The following is a 13,084-nucleotide window of genomic DNA, read 5'->3' as shown; positions in this document are numbered from 1 at the left end:
TGATATACATGCCCCTGTTAAGACACGTAGAATTACAAAGTCTCCTGCACCTTGGTTAACGGGCATTACTTCACAAATGATGAAAGTTAGGGATAGGGCTCTTAGCAGATTTAAAATTACGAGGAATAACCAGCACTGGATTTTTATAAGAAAGTGCGAAACTCCACCTCTAAAGTTATTTTGAGGAAAAAAAGGCTTTTTTCAACTCGAAACTCAGTGTACCTAACAATAAACAATGCCGGAACATATTAAAAATTACTGAAGTTCTGCCCGTGAAGGCTAAAGCTGATATTCCACCTCATTTGCAAAATTTAAACAAAATCAATAATTTTTTTGTTAATAACTTACCTAATATCTCTCCATCAGTTGATATTATATCCCAATGTGATAGTAAGGTACTTTATGACTCCAACTTTAAACTATTCCCAGTTTACCAGTCTTTGGTATCCCAAACTCTTTGCCAAATAAAAACCAATGCAATTGGATATGATAGTTTGAATATCAAATTGATTCTTCTATGCTGTCCACTAATTCTTCCTTATTTCACCCATATCATTACTGTCTCACCAGTAATGTTTTTCCTTCAAATTGGCAGAAGGCTCTAATATTACCTACTACAACTACTACTAATCCTACTACTAATCCTCAAGAACTGAAGGACCTTCGTGCAATAAGCATTTTACCCATGATGTCAAAAGTGTTAGAAGAAATTGTTAATCATCAGCTGACGAATTAAGTGAATGAAAATCTGGATATGTACAACCCTGATACTTCTTGATTTTAGTAGGGCATTTGACACTATAAACTACGACGTACTAATGCCAATTCGGCATCATATGGGAATATCTGCAGATAATGTTGAATTCTTCAATAATTATTTGAGGGGAAGATATCAGAGTGTGACAGTAGCAGCCAATAAGTCGAAATTTCTAGAATTGAAGTCGGGAGTGCCACAAGGTTCAATCCTAAGTCCACTACTCTTTTCTATTTATACCAGCCAGCTCGTTAACTTCCTTGGACATTGTTCTTCTAATTTATACGCAGACGACACACAGATTTATATCTCTTTGAAACCTGAAGACGTTGATAAGGCTTGTGCACAAGTTAATAAAGACATCATTGATTTTGTTGAAACTGCAACTGATCATTGTCTAGTTAACAACCCAAAAAAGTCAAATGTTTTGATATTTGGGCCAAAAAATGTCAGGGAGAAGATTGAAGAATAAAAATAAAAATACTCGACAAAGACCTGCCCACTGTAGATCAAGCGAAAAGTCTGGGACTTATTCTCGAAAGTAATTTAAGATTCGAAACACACTCTTAAGATTATTTATGGAAATAGACATTTTCTCACAAAAGCAACAAAAATAATGCTATGTGATAGTTTAGTTTTGTCTAACCTGAATTTTGCTGATTCAGTGTACGGTCCCTGCTTAACGAAAGCATATGAGCAAAAAATCCAAAAGATTCAGAATTCATGTTTACGTCTCATTCATCGCGGGTTCGAAGGCGAGAAAGGATTTCCAATAAATTGGTTGAAACGGGTTGGTTAAATTTGGCAATGCGTAGGCGGTTCATGCAGCGTGCTTATTTCGCAGAATAATCATAACGAAGATTCCGATTTACTTATATGAAAAAATTTCATTTGGAACCGATGTTCATATAATCAATATTCGATTTAAAGGCATTTTAACACCACCAATTCACCATCATGAATTCTTTAAACGGTCCTTCAGTTACCAAATTGGCTACGTGTACAACGGTATTCCAAACGAAATTAAAAAATGAATGTGATTAGTTTTAAGTACTACTATAAGAATGTTTTATGAGAGCAATAAACTGAATAATTCATTTCAGATCCCTAAGTTGTTAGGAGTCCCTATTATTGTTTTTTTTTTCAAATTCTGTATTATAGGCATATTCCACAATGTTAAGCTTGTGTGGGGTTAAGTGGTGGAACAAATCAGTAATTTTGAATTATTTGAATTTCGCCTTTGACGTCAGCCCTAGGATCATTAATGTTCCAAATGTAAAAAAAATCTATATGTATCCTAGATTGACAGAATAAAGACACATTATTATTATTATTTCACCGTAGTGTGCGCTGGTCAGGCCATATGCCCCGAAGCCCCGATACATTCCTCTATTATTATTATTATTATTATTATTATGTTCGCTGATGTTTTCAAAGTTTATATTATTATAAAAACAATTTGAATTTGAATATTTTTTACAACTGCAGAGTGTGAATATGTACTGTGGAAAAAATTTGCAAAACTATTCACGATCCCATCTGGAGAATCAATAGTGAAGCCATCATACCTGGAATACCTACGGTAGGTTCTATTCTTGGAATGTACGTATGACTACAATGAGGATTAGATACTACAGATTCTTGTATAGAATTTAAATAAATATCATATGCAGCTTTGATCTGGTTTTTGATGACAAGTCTAAGGCTCTTGAATTTATAATTGTACTGCATATTACGAGTTTTCTTGTACTTCTCGTGTAGTTCAGTTTTTTTGCTATTGCAAATAATCTCGGATGTATACCATTTGGGATATTTATGTTTGAAGACTTTGAAAATAGGATCATGTGAATCAATAATATTATATAAGACATCATAGAAATTACCAACAGCTAAATTCATATCATCACAATTCCGAAGGAAAGACCATTTCGTGGAAAGTAGCGCATTACTATAATGCAGGATAATTGGCTCGTTTGAAATTATAATTTTATTGGTTTTGTTTATCATTTGAGTTAAAACTAGTTTCGCTTATCAAAAAATTATTAAAATTAATAATTAAAGCTGGATGATGAGGCATATCTTCAGGAACCATTGGAGCTCTGTCTCTTGTCACCTCACATTTCATATTGGATATGATCAGATCCAAGATCCTATTCGAGTCATTAAAAATATTATTTAATTGATTCATATTCGAAAAGTTAATCATATAGAGAGCGTGAGACTTGTTATCAAGAGCGGAGACACATACAAAGTTAGGAGCATTGAAGTCACCAATCAAAACTACATTTTTGGTCTGCAAAATTTCTAGTTGTTCTAATGATTCACAAAATAGTTCGTAAGTCTCAGTGCTCACAGATGGTGGAATATAGATAACACACACAAAATGAAGTGTGCTTTAAAAAGCATCTATATATAAGCAAATCAATAATGAGATCGCGGTGGAGTGCTTCTCGTTGAACCTGAAAAGGAAGTGTTAGGTATCTGTTAGAAAATTATACTTACAAGAGCCGCCGGCAGCGACTCTCGGGGATGGTCTATGGTTCTGCTTCGGAAATACAAAAATGCGGTGTGAACAATATCGACTTTATGTTTTGAAGTTAGGCCGAAAGACGCCTGTTCACAACTATAGCATCTAATGTCAGAGGCGGCTTTTACCAAAGCCGCCTGTTAATAATTCAATTTTTTGATTGTTGCTTGTATTTTATTTTATTGTAATTTCAGTTTTTCTGCTTAATATAATTGTTGTATTTTTCAGCTGATCTTTTTTATTTTTTTATAGATTCTTTCAGGGATTTCGAACGTGTTAATTTCAACCCTCTCATTCGTAAATTATTATTCATCCTTAAAAATTTCCACAGAACATTTTTTTCTTCACTTCGAATTAGAAAATTATAATTGGTCAAGGGGTCTAAGGGATGTTAATTTGAACCCTCTCATTTGAAAATTATCATTTCCCATGAAAAATGTTCTGGGGCCACAAATTTTTTTTAAAATACTATATCTGCGTGCTCACTTTTTATTGTGAAATTTTGTATGCCCGACGGAATTTGGGGTGATGATTTCATTCCCAACGAATAAAAATCGAAGTTACCACTGAAATAGTTTCCAATCATACGAATAATTTCAAGAGGGAATTGAGTTGGTGTTGTGGAAATATTTAGGAACGCACGAAAAACTTTTTGCGGAATAATCATTTTATTGTTTTCAAAACGAAAATAACTTCAGAATATTCTGTGCAAATTCAGTGAAATTCAAAAAATATTTTGGTGGCAATTTCGATTTTCATTTGTAATGGATTGGATTTACCTCTCTAAGTTTCCTCAGGCAGTCAAAATTTTTCAATGAAAATTAATTAAATCAGTTGTTGGTATTCTGTACAAAGCTACTATTGAAAATCATCGGTAGAAATTATTCCCTGTTGAAGGCGAATGGCGCATAATGAATCCGTGAATGGCATAATACATTCAGACATGTTCAAAATCACTGGTGATTAGGTTACTGGTAGGAAGAACAGGCAGCACTGAGTTAGTAAGAAAAAATGTGTATAAAGAGTTAATGCTAGCGATCCAGGGAGACTAGCGCTAACCAATATCATCGTCTGAATGATAACATACGGACGGACTTATAGACAGTCAATATTAAAACCATACCTTCATACCTAGTTCTCGATAAAACATTTGAAACATTTTTGTCAAGGTTGAATTTTTTACAGTACTCAGCAGAGAGTAATCACTTTTTATTTATTTTCAGTATTGCCAAACCTATCAATTGGCGGTGTTCACGCTGGATGAAACTGGTGACACAGTATATGAAAGTCTAACAAAAACTAAAAGGATAAAATTTGAAAGGACATGGTCGTTCTACGCAATTCATAGTAGTATATATCCTGTCATTGAAAGGGTACTGGAGAGTAAGAATATGAAAGTAAAATGTGCCTTTTCAGCTTATACTTACAGCATTCCAAAAGAGGAAGCAATACTTTTCAATATAGAGTAAGTAACTTTGTGAAAAAATTGAGAAAGTTTTCCATATGGAATATTTCTAGAAAACAGTAGTCTGATTTTAGTCATGAATAACTATACTAAAAACTGCCAAATAGTTAATATGATTTGCGAATAATGACAAACCGTTATTACATAATTTACATGGCCATACTGGCTTGGAGGGCAATGAAGCTGCTGACTTCCTTGCAAAGGAGATGCTACAAAAGTAGCTTCATCGGACCAGAATCTGTCATTGGCATCGCTTTAGGCTTTGCCAAACAAAAATTAAACACCTGGATGCAGAATCTTCCAGGATTTGCTCACTCTAAGGCGTTTGGTATTAAGCTTCGAAGCTTAATACCAAACAGTTGTTGGACTACAGTAGGGATGAACTACGATGTCTAACAGGCCTTCTCACAGGTTACTGTCATTTTAATTGTCATATGCAGAGACTCGGACTATCGGAAGACAGTGTGTGTCGCCTCTGTTTGGAAAATGATGAAACAGCAGAGCTTATCCATTGTGCCTGCCCCGCTGGGGACCGAATCAGGTTTTTAGAGTTCGGCAGAGCCGCATTCTTACCATCTGATCTGAAAGACCACTCACCATACAAACTAATCGGCTTCGTTAAGAAGCTGGGTTTATTTGGTCGAGTGTGAATAGGTGTGAGCCACAATAAACCCTTGCAGGTTTTGGTCGACCATTGATTCGATGTTGTCATTACAATTTTGTAATGTAATAAGCATTTTGTATTTTGTCGCAGAAATTCTGTTTTTTTTATAAATTTCATATTCTGGCTACGATAAAATGGTATCTCTCATCATATAACTACGTCATACGGACGTTTTAGATCTGCCAACCAAAGTAGTTTAGTGTCACTATTTTTACAAAGGCCGAAATTTTTGAAATTTCTTCCTGACGTTTCGCTGGCGCAAGTAGCTAGCTTCTTCAGAGGTTTATACATCCTGGGTGAATATCGGATATTCGGATATTCAGATCGGATATTCGCCCAGGATACTCTTTCTCAAAGTGGGCGATAACGCCCCCTTGTGGGCGCTGGATGCCTATAGGGGGGCAGTAAAGGGCACACAGAAGATCGGGGGGCGCTGAAGCAGTTTAGGGGGGCGATGGCTAATTTATAAATGTTTGTTTGCTTTTAACACAAACTTTACCGCTCCTTTACGCTTAACGCGCGTTTCCTCGTGTAACTCCATCTAGGGGACTAGACAGTAACTTATTTCCTGTCGGATAGTTGTCAAACTGTACAATAGATGGCGGTAAGCTTCAAGGCGAAGCGAGAAGTTTCTAGTCTCCATTCTCGAAAGTACTAGGCCCGCCCGCTGCCTCATATAAAAGCGCGCGCGCCATCCGGCCAGTAATGTCAAAAAACATTTTCGAATGAAGCGATGAAACCCTCAAGGCTACAAGATCATTTGAATAAAATGCATTCAGATAAAAAATACAAAAGTGTGACTTATTTTCAAGATAAAAAAGACAAAAGTGTGACTTATTTTCAAGAACTGGAAAAGAAACACTCAGCTCAGCCAACTGTGTCAAAACTTTTTTCAGCGGCTTCTAACCAAGATGACGGCGGACTCCGAGCTTCCTACAATATCTCCTTGGTAATTGCTCAAACATTTAAACCCTATTGGAGAGTATTTAATTTTACCGGCAATAAAAGAAGTAATAACTATACTGTGCTCCATAAACCAGCGGCAGATATTATCCGAAAAATTCCTTTGAGCAATAGTTCCGTGCAAAGACGAATTGATGAGATGGCTGAAAAGATTGAAGAGTCATTGTGTGATCATCTGAAGACTTCTAAATTCTAAATTCAGTTAGATGAGTGCACATTACCAACCAATGAAGCATTGTTGTTGCCATACGTGAGGTTTATTAAAAATTAGTCAAGAACTACTTTTTGCCAGAAATTTAGAGACCATTACAAAAGGAGAAACCATATATAATACACTGAAAAAATGTTGTGATGAGAATGAAATTCCACTGAAGAATATTATATCAGCTGCTACGGATGGCGCTCTGGCTATGACAGGACGTCACAAAGGCTTCATTGCGTACTCAAAAAATAAAATTCCAGATGTGTTCTCAGTACATTGCGTCATTCATAGGCAACATTTGGTTGCAAAAAATTTGACCTCATCACTTCAAGGAATGGCATTGCGTACTTGACAGACCTGTATAAATTATTATTTAATGTTGTCAATCTCCAACTTCAAGGTGGCGACTTGAGTTTTGCAATTTCCCTAATTTGTCAGCAGTATCTTTCAACAACGACGACTTGCTTGTTTACTGCCAACATTTGGAGAACCTCCACAGTGACTTCGCAGAACGATTACAGGACATTTTAAAATTGGAAATACCAGACTGGGTGTTGAATTCTTTTTCAAATATCAACACAGCAGGATCACCCCAGCTGGAAGAAGAACTCATATAACTGATAACGAACGAGGAAAAAAAATAAAATTCAAAAATGGATACCAAGAATTTTGGCTACAAAAGCCAATTCCGCAATTGTACTCTGGATTGTGGTCCATCGTTCAACGATTTTCGATTGCATTCCCATCATCGTATTTGTGTGAACGTGGATGTAGTGCTATGGCGACGTTGCTAACTGAAAAGAGAAATCGGTTGCAGATTACCGAACGCGGTGACTTACGGATGTTTTGGGTAAATTCGAGGATTCGAGCCTGATATTGACAAACTTGTTAAAAATCATCAAATTCATTCTCCACATTAGCTTAGTCTTAAAATTCAAATTGAAATGTTTGTTTTAATAACATGAATAAAAGTTTTCCCAATATTACAAAATGGTGTTTTACATTACCCTCATCAGAAAGTCATATTTTCACATGACACACATAATTTAATTATTAAAATAATGACTGCGATTGTGATTTTTAAGATGTAGGAAAGTAAAAAAAAATAGGGGCGCTAGGAAATAATTAATTCTCGAAGTGGGCGGTAGACAAAATGAGTTTGAGAACCTCTGGCCCAGGAAAATCTTAATCATTTTGCTAAGTAGTACTACAACTGCGCCTTATTATGGATATATATATATATATATATATATATATATATATATATATATATATATATATATATATATATATATATATATATATATACAGTGTCACACATAAAGTCCGTATCAATTTTTCGTAATTAGTAAATCAAAGTTTAACTGTTTGAAAAGTGCAGTAAAGAATAAATTATTGACTTTTCATTGATATTGTTTTTTAATTATGCTTATGTATCGAGCTATTTCGCAAAAAGTAGAAATAAAGTGAAATATTTATCTCTTTTTAAAAACTGTATCAACTTTGCATCATTTTTGGCATAATTTTTTCTGGTGTTTTAAATTTTTGCAAAATAAGTTGTATTTAGAATTGCAATTGGTGATAAAAATGCGTTGGAAAGATAAGTTAGGCATAAAGCACTAACTTTGTTGAGGTTTGGCTAAATTTGAGAAATCGGCAAATGTCAAATTTTCGAAAAACTGTAAAAAAACTAAATTTGTACTAGAGAGCTAAAAATTGGTATATGGGTAAAAAATGAAAAAACAATCATCTTTTCTCTTGACCGATTTTCGAAATTTTGAGCAATAACTGCTTTTCTGAACATTTTTTGGAAAAAATGTCAAATTGGACAGGGAAGAAAAATCACTTGATCGGTCATATGCATGTCATTTGACATCAGTTTTAAAGCACAACATAATGGAGATATCAAAAGTTGCTTGAAGAGATGAACAAAAAAAAAACCCATTTGATGCGGATATATATATTTAATATATAATACGTAGTCATTTGTAGATGTCCCGAAGATATGAAGTTAGGAGATGTCGAACTGCGCCACTCCAAAAAAATCCACTCTGGATGGTCCTTCAAGAAATATCCACAATCTTACGAGTTTGTGTGTTCTTTAATTGAAAACAATGGTGGCGTAGGTTTATTCCTAAAATCAACTGATGAACTGGTTGCGTGGGTATTGAAAAGTGGTTTAGGTGAACTAGGATTGCTACATACTTCGGAAAAATACAGAAGCAGTGGATTTGCTTCAATTGTTATGAAACAACTGAGTAAGCAGATTGCACAAGAAGGCCAAGATCCCGAAACAAATGTAATACTGACAAATGGAGCGTCGAACAAGTTGATGAAAAAATTGGGATTCAAAAACCATAGTGTAAGCTACTATTTTTTGAATCCTCTCTTCCAAATACAGGGACGTAATGCATGATTCATCAAAATATATTTACATATGTTAATATAAGGTTTGGTCAATTATACAATACTTACCCAAACTAACTGGATTATATGTATGTTTTATTTTTCATTCTATTTGTTTTTCTTTTATTTTCATTCTTCTTTCTTTCTTTTTCTGTTAATATATATGTCTCCGCCCATGTATTAGTATTTTTATAGGCTTATTGCGTTAGGTCATATCTAGGGTGGGTTAATAGTATGTTTCTATAGAATCCAAACAACTTTACATGGCTTTCGCCCGCGAACTCACGATTCTTAGAGAAAGTAATATACAATTCAAATTAAGATCAGAAGTATACAACAAACAAGTATATATACAAACTAGAAGATTGTTATATGGGTGTCACGAAAAGAGATGAGATGATGAGGAGATGATTTTCAAATTCTTGATCTTGAAGAGTTTTTTTTTAACTTCATCTGACTTTAGTAATTTAGGAAGTAATCAAGTCATTCAACGTGTTTTTTATACTCATACATTCAAATATATTTATCAGTGTATGTATAGTATATCGCCATATTAAAATATTTCCGATTAATTGATAATGATGATTATCTTTATTATTTTCGATAACGGACTCATAACTAAATTTATGACAAGAAAATAAATAGCTTAATTTATTGTAAATAACAGACGAAGTAGTTCCCTGGAAGGTGAATCATATGTATTTGACCTGTTCTTCTATTTAACCTTAAATCATCGTCACGATTTTTCAGAAAGTAATTCTACAGTTAATCATCATATATATAAAAATGGATGTTTCTTGGTTGGTTGGTAATTGATAAACTTCTACATCGCTCAACCGATCGTGATGAAACTTGACATGTATAAGAAATTTTTCATAGAGGTTCTTAGGCTATCAATTTTTCTGTAACTCGCCACTAGATAACATATGACCGCATATGTTTGAGTTATACCTAAACAAGAGTGGTTTTGAGGTCCCTTTTTATCAAATTTTCAGGTTGCGAACATATATGTCGCAACCTGAAATATATGTTATAACAGATAGGAGGTTGCTATCAGAATATTTGAAAACTTACCAGATTGCGCTCTACATGTTTTTGTTCAACCACTTTCGACACTTTCAGGCGTGGAGTTTCCATCAACACATCAACAGTCATACCTTTGCCTAAGGGGGATAATCCTAATGGTCCATCAAACCTAAGACCAATATCTTTACAACCAACTCTTGCAAAGTTGATTGAGAAATAGTTAAAATGAGACTTAATGACCATTTAAATATAAACGAAATAATCACTCATCAATTTGGGTTTCAGGAAAACAAAAGCACTAATGAGGCAATATTTAATTTTCTTCATAAAACATACAGCGACTTAAATGATGGTGATGCGACTGCGGCAGTATTCTGTGACTTGTCGAAAGCATTTGATTGTGGGAAAGAAAGTTTTTGGCTTTCTACTACTCCATCTTGATACAAAAAAAGGATGAGGGAATCTTCCGAAGAAAGGAAGGAAGTAATCAATTTGAAAATAAGTAACTCTATACATGGATGTGTAGATCATACAAAGAAGTAACTTTCAGACACAAACTGAAAGAAAGTCCTCCTGAAACAGCTACTTTCATATAAACATTGAATTACACGAAAGAAAAAATTCTTTCGAAACAAATACTTCTATATGAACACTGAATTATACAGAAGATACTTTTCTCTACTCAGTTTGTTTTTGAAACACTCGTTGTGGGCAAGTGTTTTAAGGCGAGACATCGATGTATACCAGTGAGGATGACAGTGTTCCATGTAAGTGCAATTTGTTGCCATTCATTTAAAGTAGAACTCATGTGAATGATATCTGATTTTTATTCCACAACGAATGTTTGAAATACAAACTGAGTAGAGAAAAGTATCTTCTGTATAATTCAATGTTCATATTATAAAAGTATTTGTTTCGAAAGAATTTTTTTTGTTTCGTGTAATTCAATGTTTATATGAAAGTAGTTGTTTCAGGAGGACTTTCTTTCAGTTTTTGTCTGAAAGTTACTTTTTTGCATGATTTACACATCCATGTATAGAGTTACTTATTTTCAAATTGATTACTTCCTTCCTTTCTTTGGAAGATTCCCTCATCCTTTTTTTTTGTATTAAGATGGAGTAGTAGAAAGTCAAAAACTTTCTATCCCAAAAATTAATCACTCCTAAATAATAACCCCTTCAATTCATTCGATTGTGTTAACCACAGAATACTGCTGCAGAAGCTACATCATTATGGAATTGCTGAAAACTGCCTGAAATGGTTTGAATCCTATGTTACAGGACGTAGACAGTTTGTTAAACCCAATATCGCAGTTTTTGCCAAGACATATTGGTGTCAAGTTCTATCCCCAACAAACTTATCGAAGCAGAAGGTGGAATTGTCTGACCTCACATTATTATATCTGGTTCGGAGACATTTATCTTTTCGGAGAAAATCGATGCCTGGATTTCTGTGGCATTGAATTGAACCTGGTTATTTTCGCCCCAATTCGAAATTACTATAGATCCTTATTAAGATATGCAACCTTCTGCTGTCGGTGAGGATGTGCATCCACCGTCAATGCCCTGGAATCCAAATGAAATGATGAAACAAGTGTACTGTCATCAGCAAAGCAGTATATTGGATTCTTGTTTTTTTTCCAATACGTCGTTGATATACAATAGAATGAGAGTTGAATATAGATTGGCTTTTCTTGATGGTATTGCCCACTTGAAATCAGCTTCGCTGTGTATTCCATTTGAAAGCGTTTTTCAAATGATAGAGTACCTTCGGTGAGACTCTCAGGTTCACACTTGCGTCAGATTCTCTCAAATTAAGTTTTAATTACTCCGCTCTTCTGTCTGGCTGATGGTTGGAATTCTCATTCAGATACATGTCTAACACAATGTTCCTAGTACATCCAAGAAGGCAGTGGAGTAAGTATCCAGATCTCCAAACATTTATCGGTAAGACTGGGGGATACTGAAAAATCAGCAGTAACAGAACATTCATTCTAAGAAAGTACCTACTTTATCGCGTTTGTAGAGGCTCAAGTCCTCAACAGATTGATTTACTATCCAAGACAATATAGGGAGACAATAGAAATTGAGAATCACCAAAATGATTTCAATCGAAAGGAAGAGGAAAGCAGCATTGATAAACTCTGGCTACCTGCACTCAACTGCTCTCGTATCATGTCATTTAATTCACCAATTGAGTAAATTCGGAAACCCCAACCAATTCTGCTTTGAGGACAACCAAAAGTTGACTCATAGCCTTTGATCATGTCTACCGCAGACGTAGATGAAATGTTAGGCATAAATATCGGCAGACCAAGGCCAACAAACCCGAAAAATAGCTTTGATCACTCCCCTTTTTATTTCAGCGGAACCCAATTGTTTCTATTTACATGGACTTTTTACAAATTACATGTATCCACTGGTAACCTTTCTGGTACTTATAGTTAATGTTCGCGGTAATTACATTTCATCCAGGTTAGTTTCAGTCTAGCGACTGGATATTCTGTCTTTCTCAAACTATTTCTGTTATCGTTCAATTAGCATACTGAAAGTAGGCAAATATTTTTAATTAATTTCCAAGCGGATCGAAGCTATGTCTGCATCTCTGCCTGGTCAGTAACCATGAAAAAGTAGGGAACGGAACGTTTCTATTTAAGTCAGCAACCTCTGACAAACCAATTAACTCGGTTTGGTTTTTGATATTGAACGACACTGGTCACAGTAATACCACTGAATTTGACTCATTCAGCAAAAGACCGCTAAAAACGCATATCACGTTACTTTCAGGACCTGAAATGATCCTTCTAACATAATGGATAAGTTGATTAGGAAGAGAAAATACGGAAAGTTTCTTCGTAAATCCTCTACTTTTTAGAAATACGAAGACTCATATTTATAGTTCTTTGATACGAACCAAAATACACCAACGGATTCATTAAAATTTTTGGAAAATTGAATATGAAAGTGGTAAAAAACTGCTCGTACATTTCAACAAATATTGGACCACTCTAATGACAAGAAGACGAAAAGAAAAAGCCTGGGATTCAAGAAATGAGTTGTGAGGATTGCGATAAAAAG

At 34.6% G+C, this 13,084-nt stretch overlaps 1 protein-coding gene across 2 annotated transcripts in view; it reads left to right on the top strand.

Moving 5' to 3' along the window:
- LOC111506319 (uncharacterized) overlaps positions 1-13,084 on the top strand; it is a 38,144-nt gene that overhangs the window by 4,808 nt on the left and 20,252 nt on the right. Inside the window, exons 2-3 of one of the 2 annotated variants that reach the window (XM_023161354.2) lie at positions 4,505-4,746; positions 8,568-9,059. In XM_023161354.2, coding sequence (XP_023017122.2) covers positions 4,505-4,746; positions 8,568-8,991 — 666 coding nt within the window. In that variant the 3' untranslated portion in view covers positions 8,992-9,059. Of the gene's footprint in view, positions 1-4,504; positions 4,747-8,567; positions 9,060-13,084 lie in introns of those variants that run through there. The other variant, XM_074181019.1, reaches the window with a different exon arrangement.

The sequence above is a fragment of the Leptinotarsa decemlineata genome, unplaced genomic scaffold (genome assembly GCF_025532065.1).
Source record: "Leptinotarsa decemlineata unplaced genomic scaffold, Ldec_3_MD MMD2_tig00026307_RagTag_RagTag, whole genome shotgun sequence".
Lineage (NCBI taxonomy): Eukaryota > Metazoa > Arthropoda > Insecta > Coleoptera > Chrysomelidae > Leptinotarsa > Leptinotarsa decemlineata.
The sequence above is the reverse complement of the archived record's forward strand: the minus strand, read 5'-3'. Positions and strand labels throughout refer to the sequence as shown.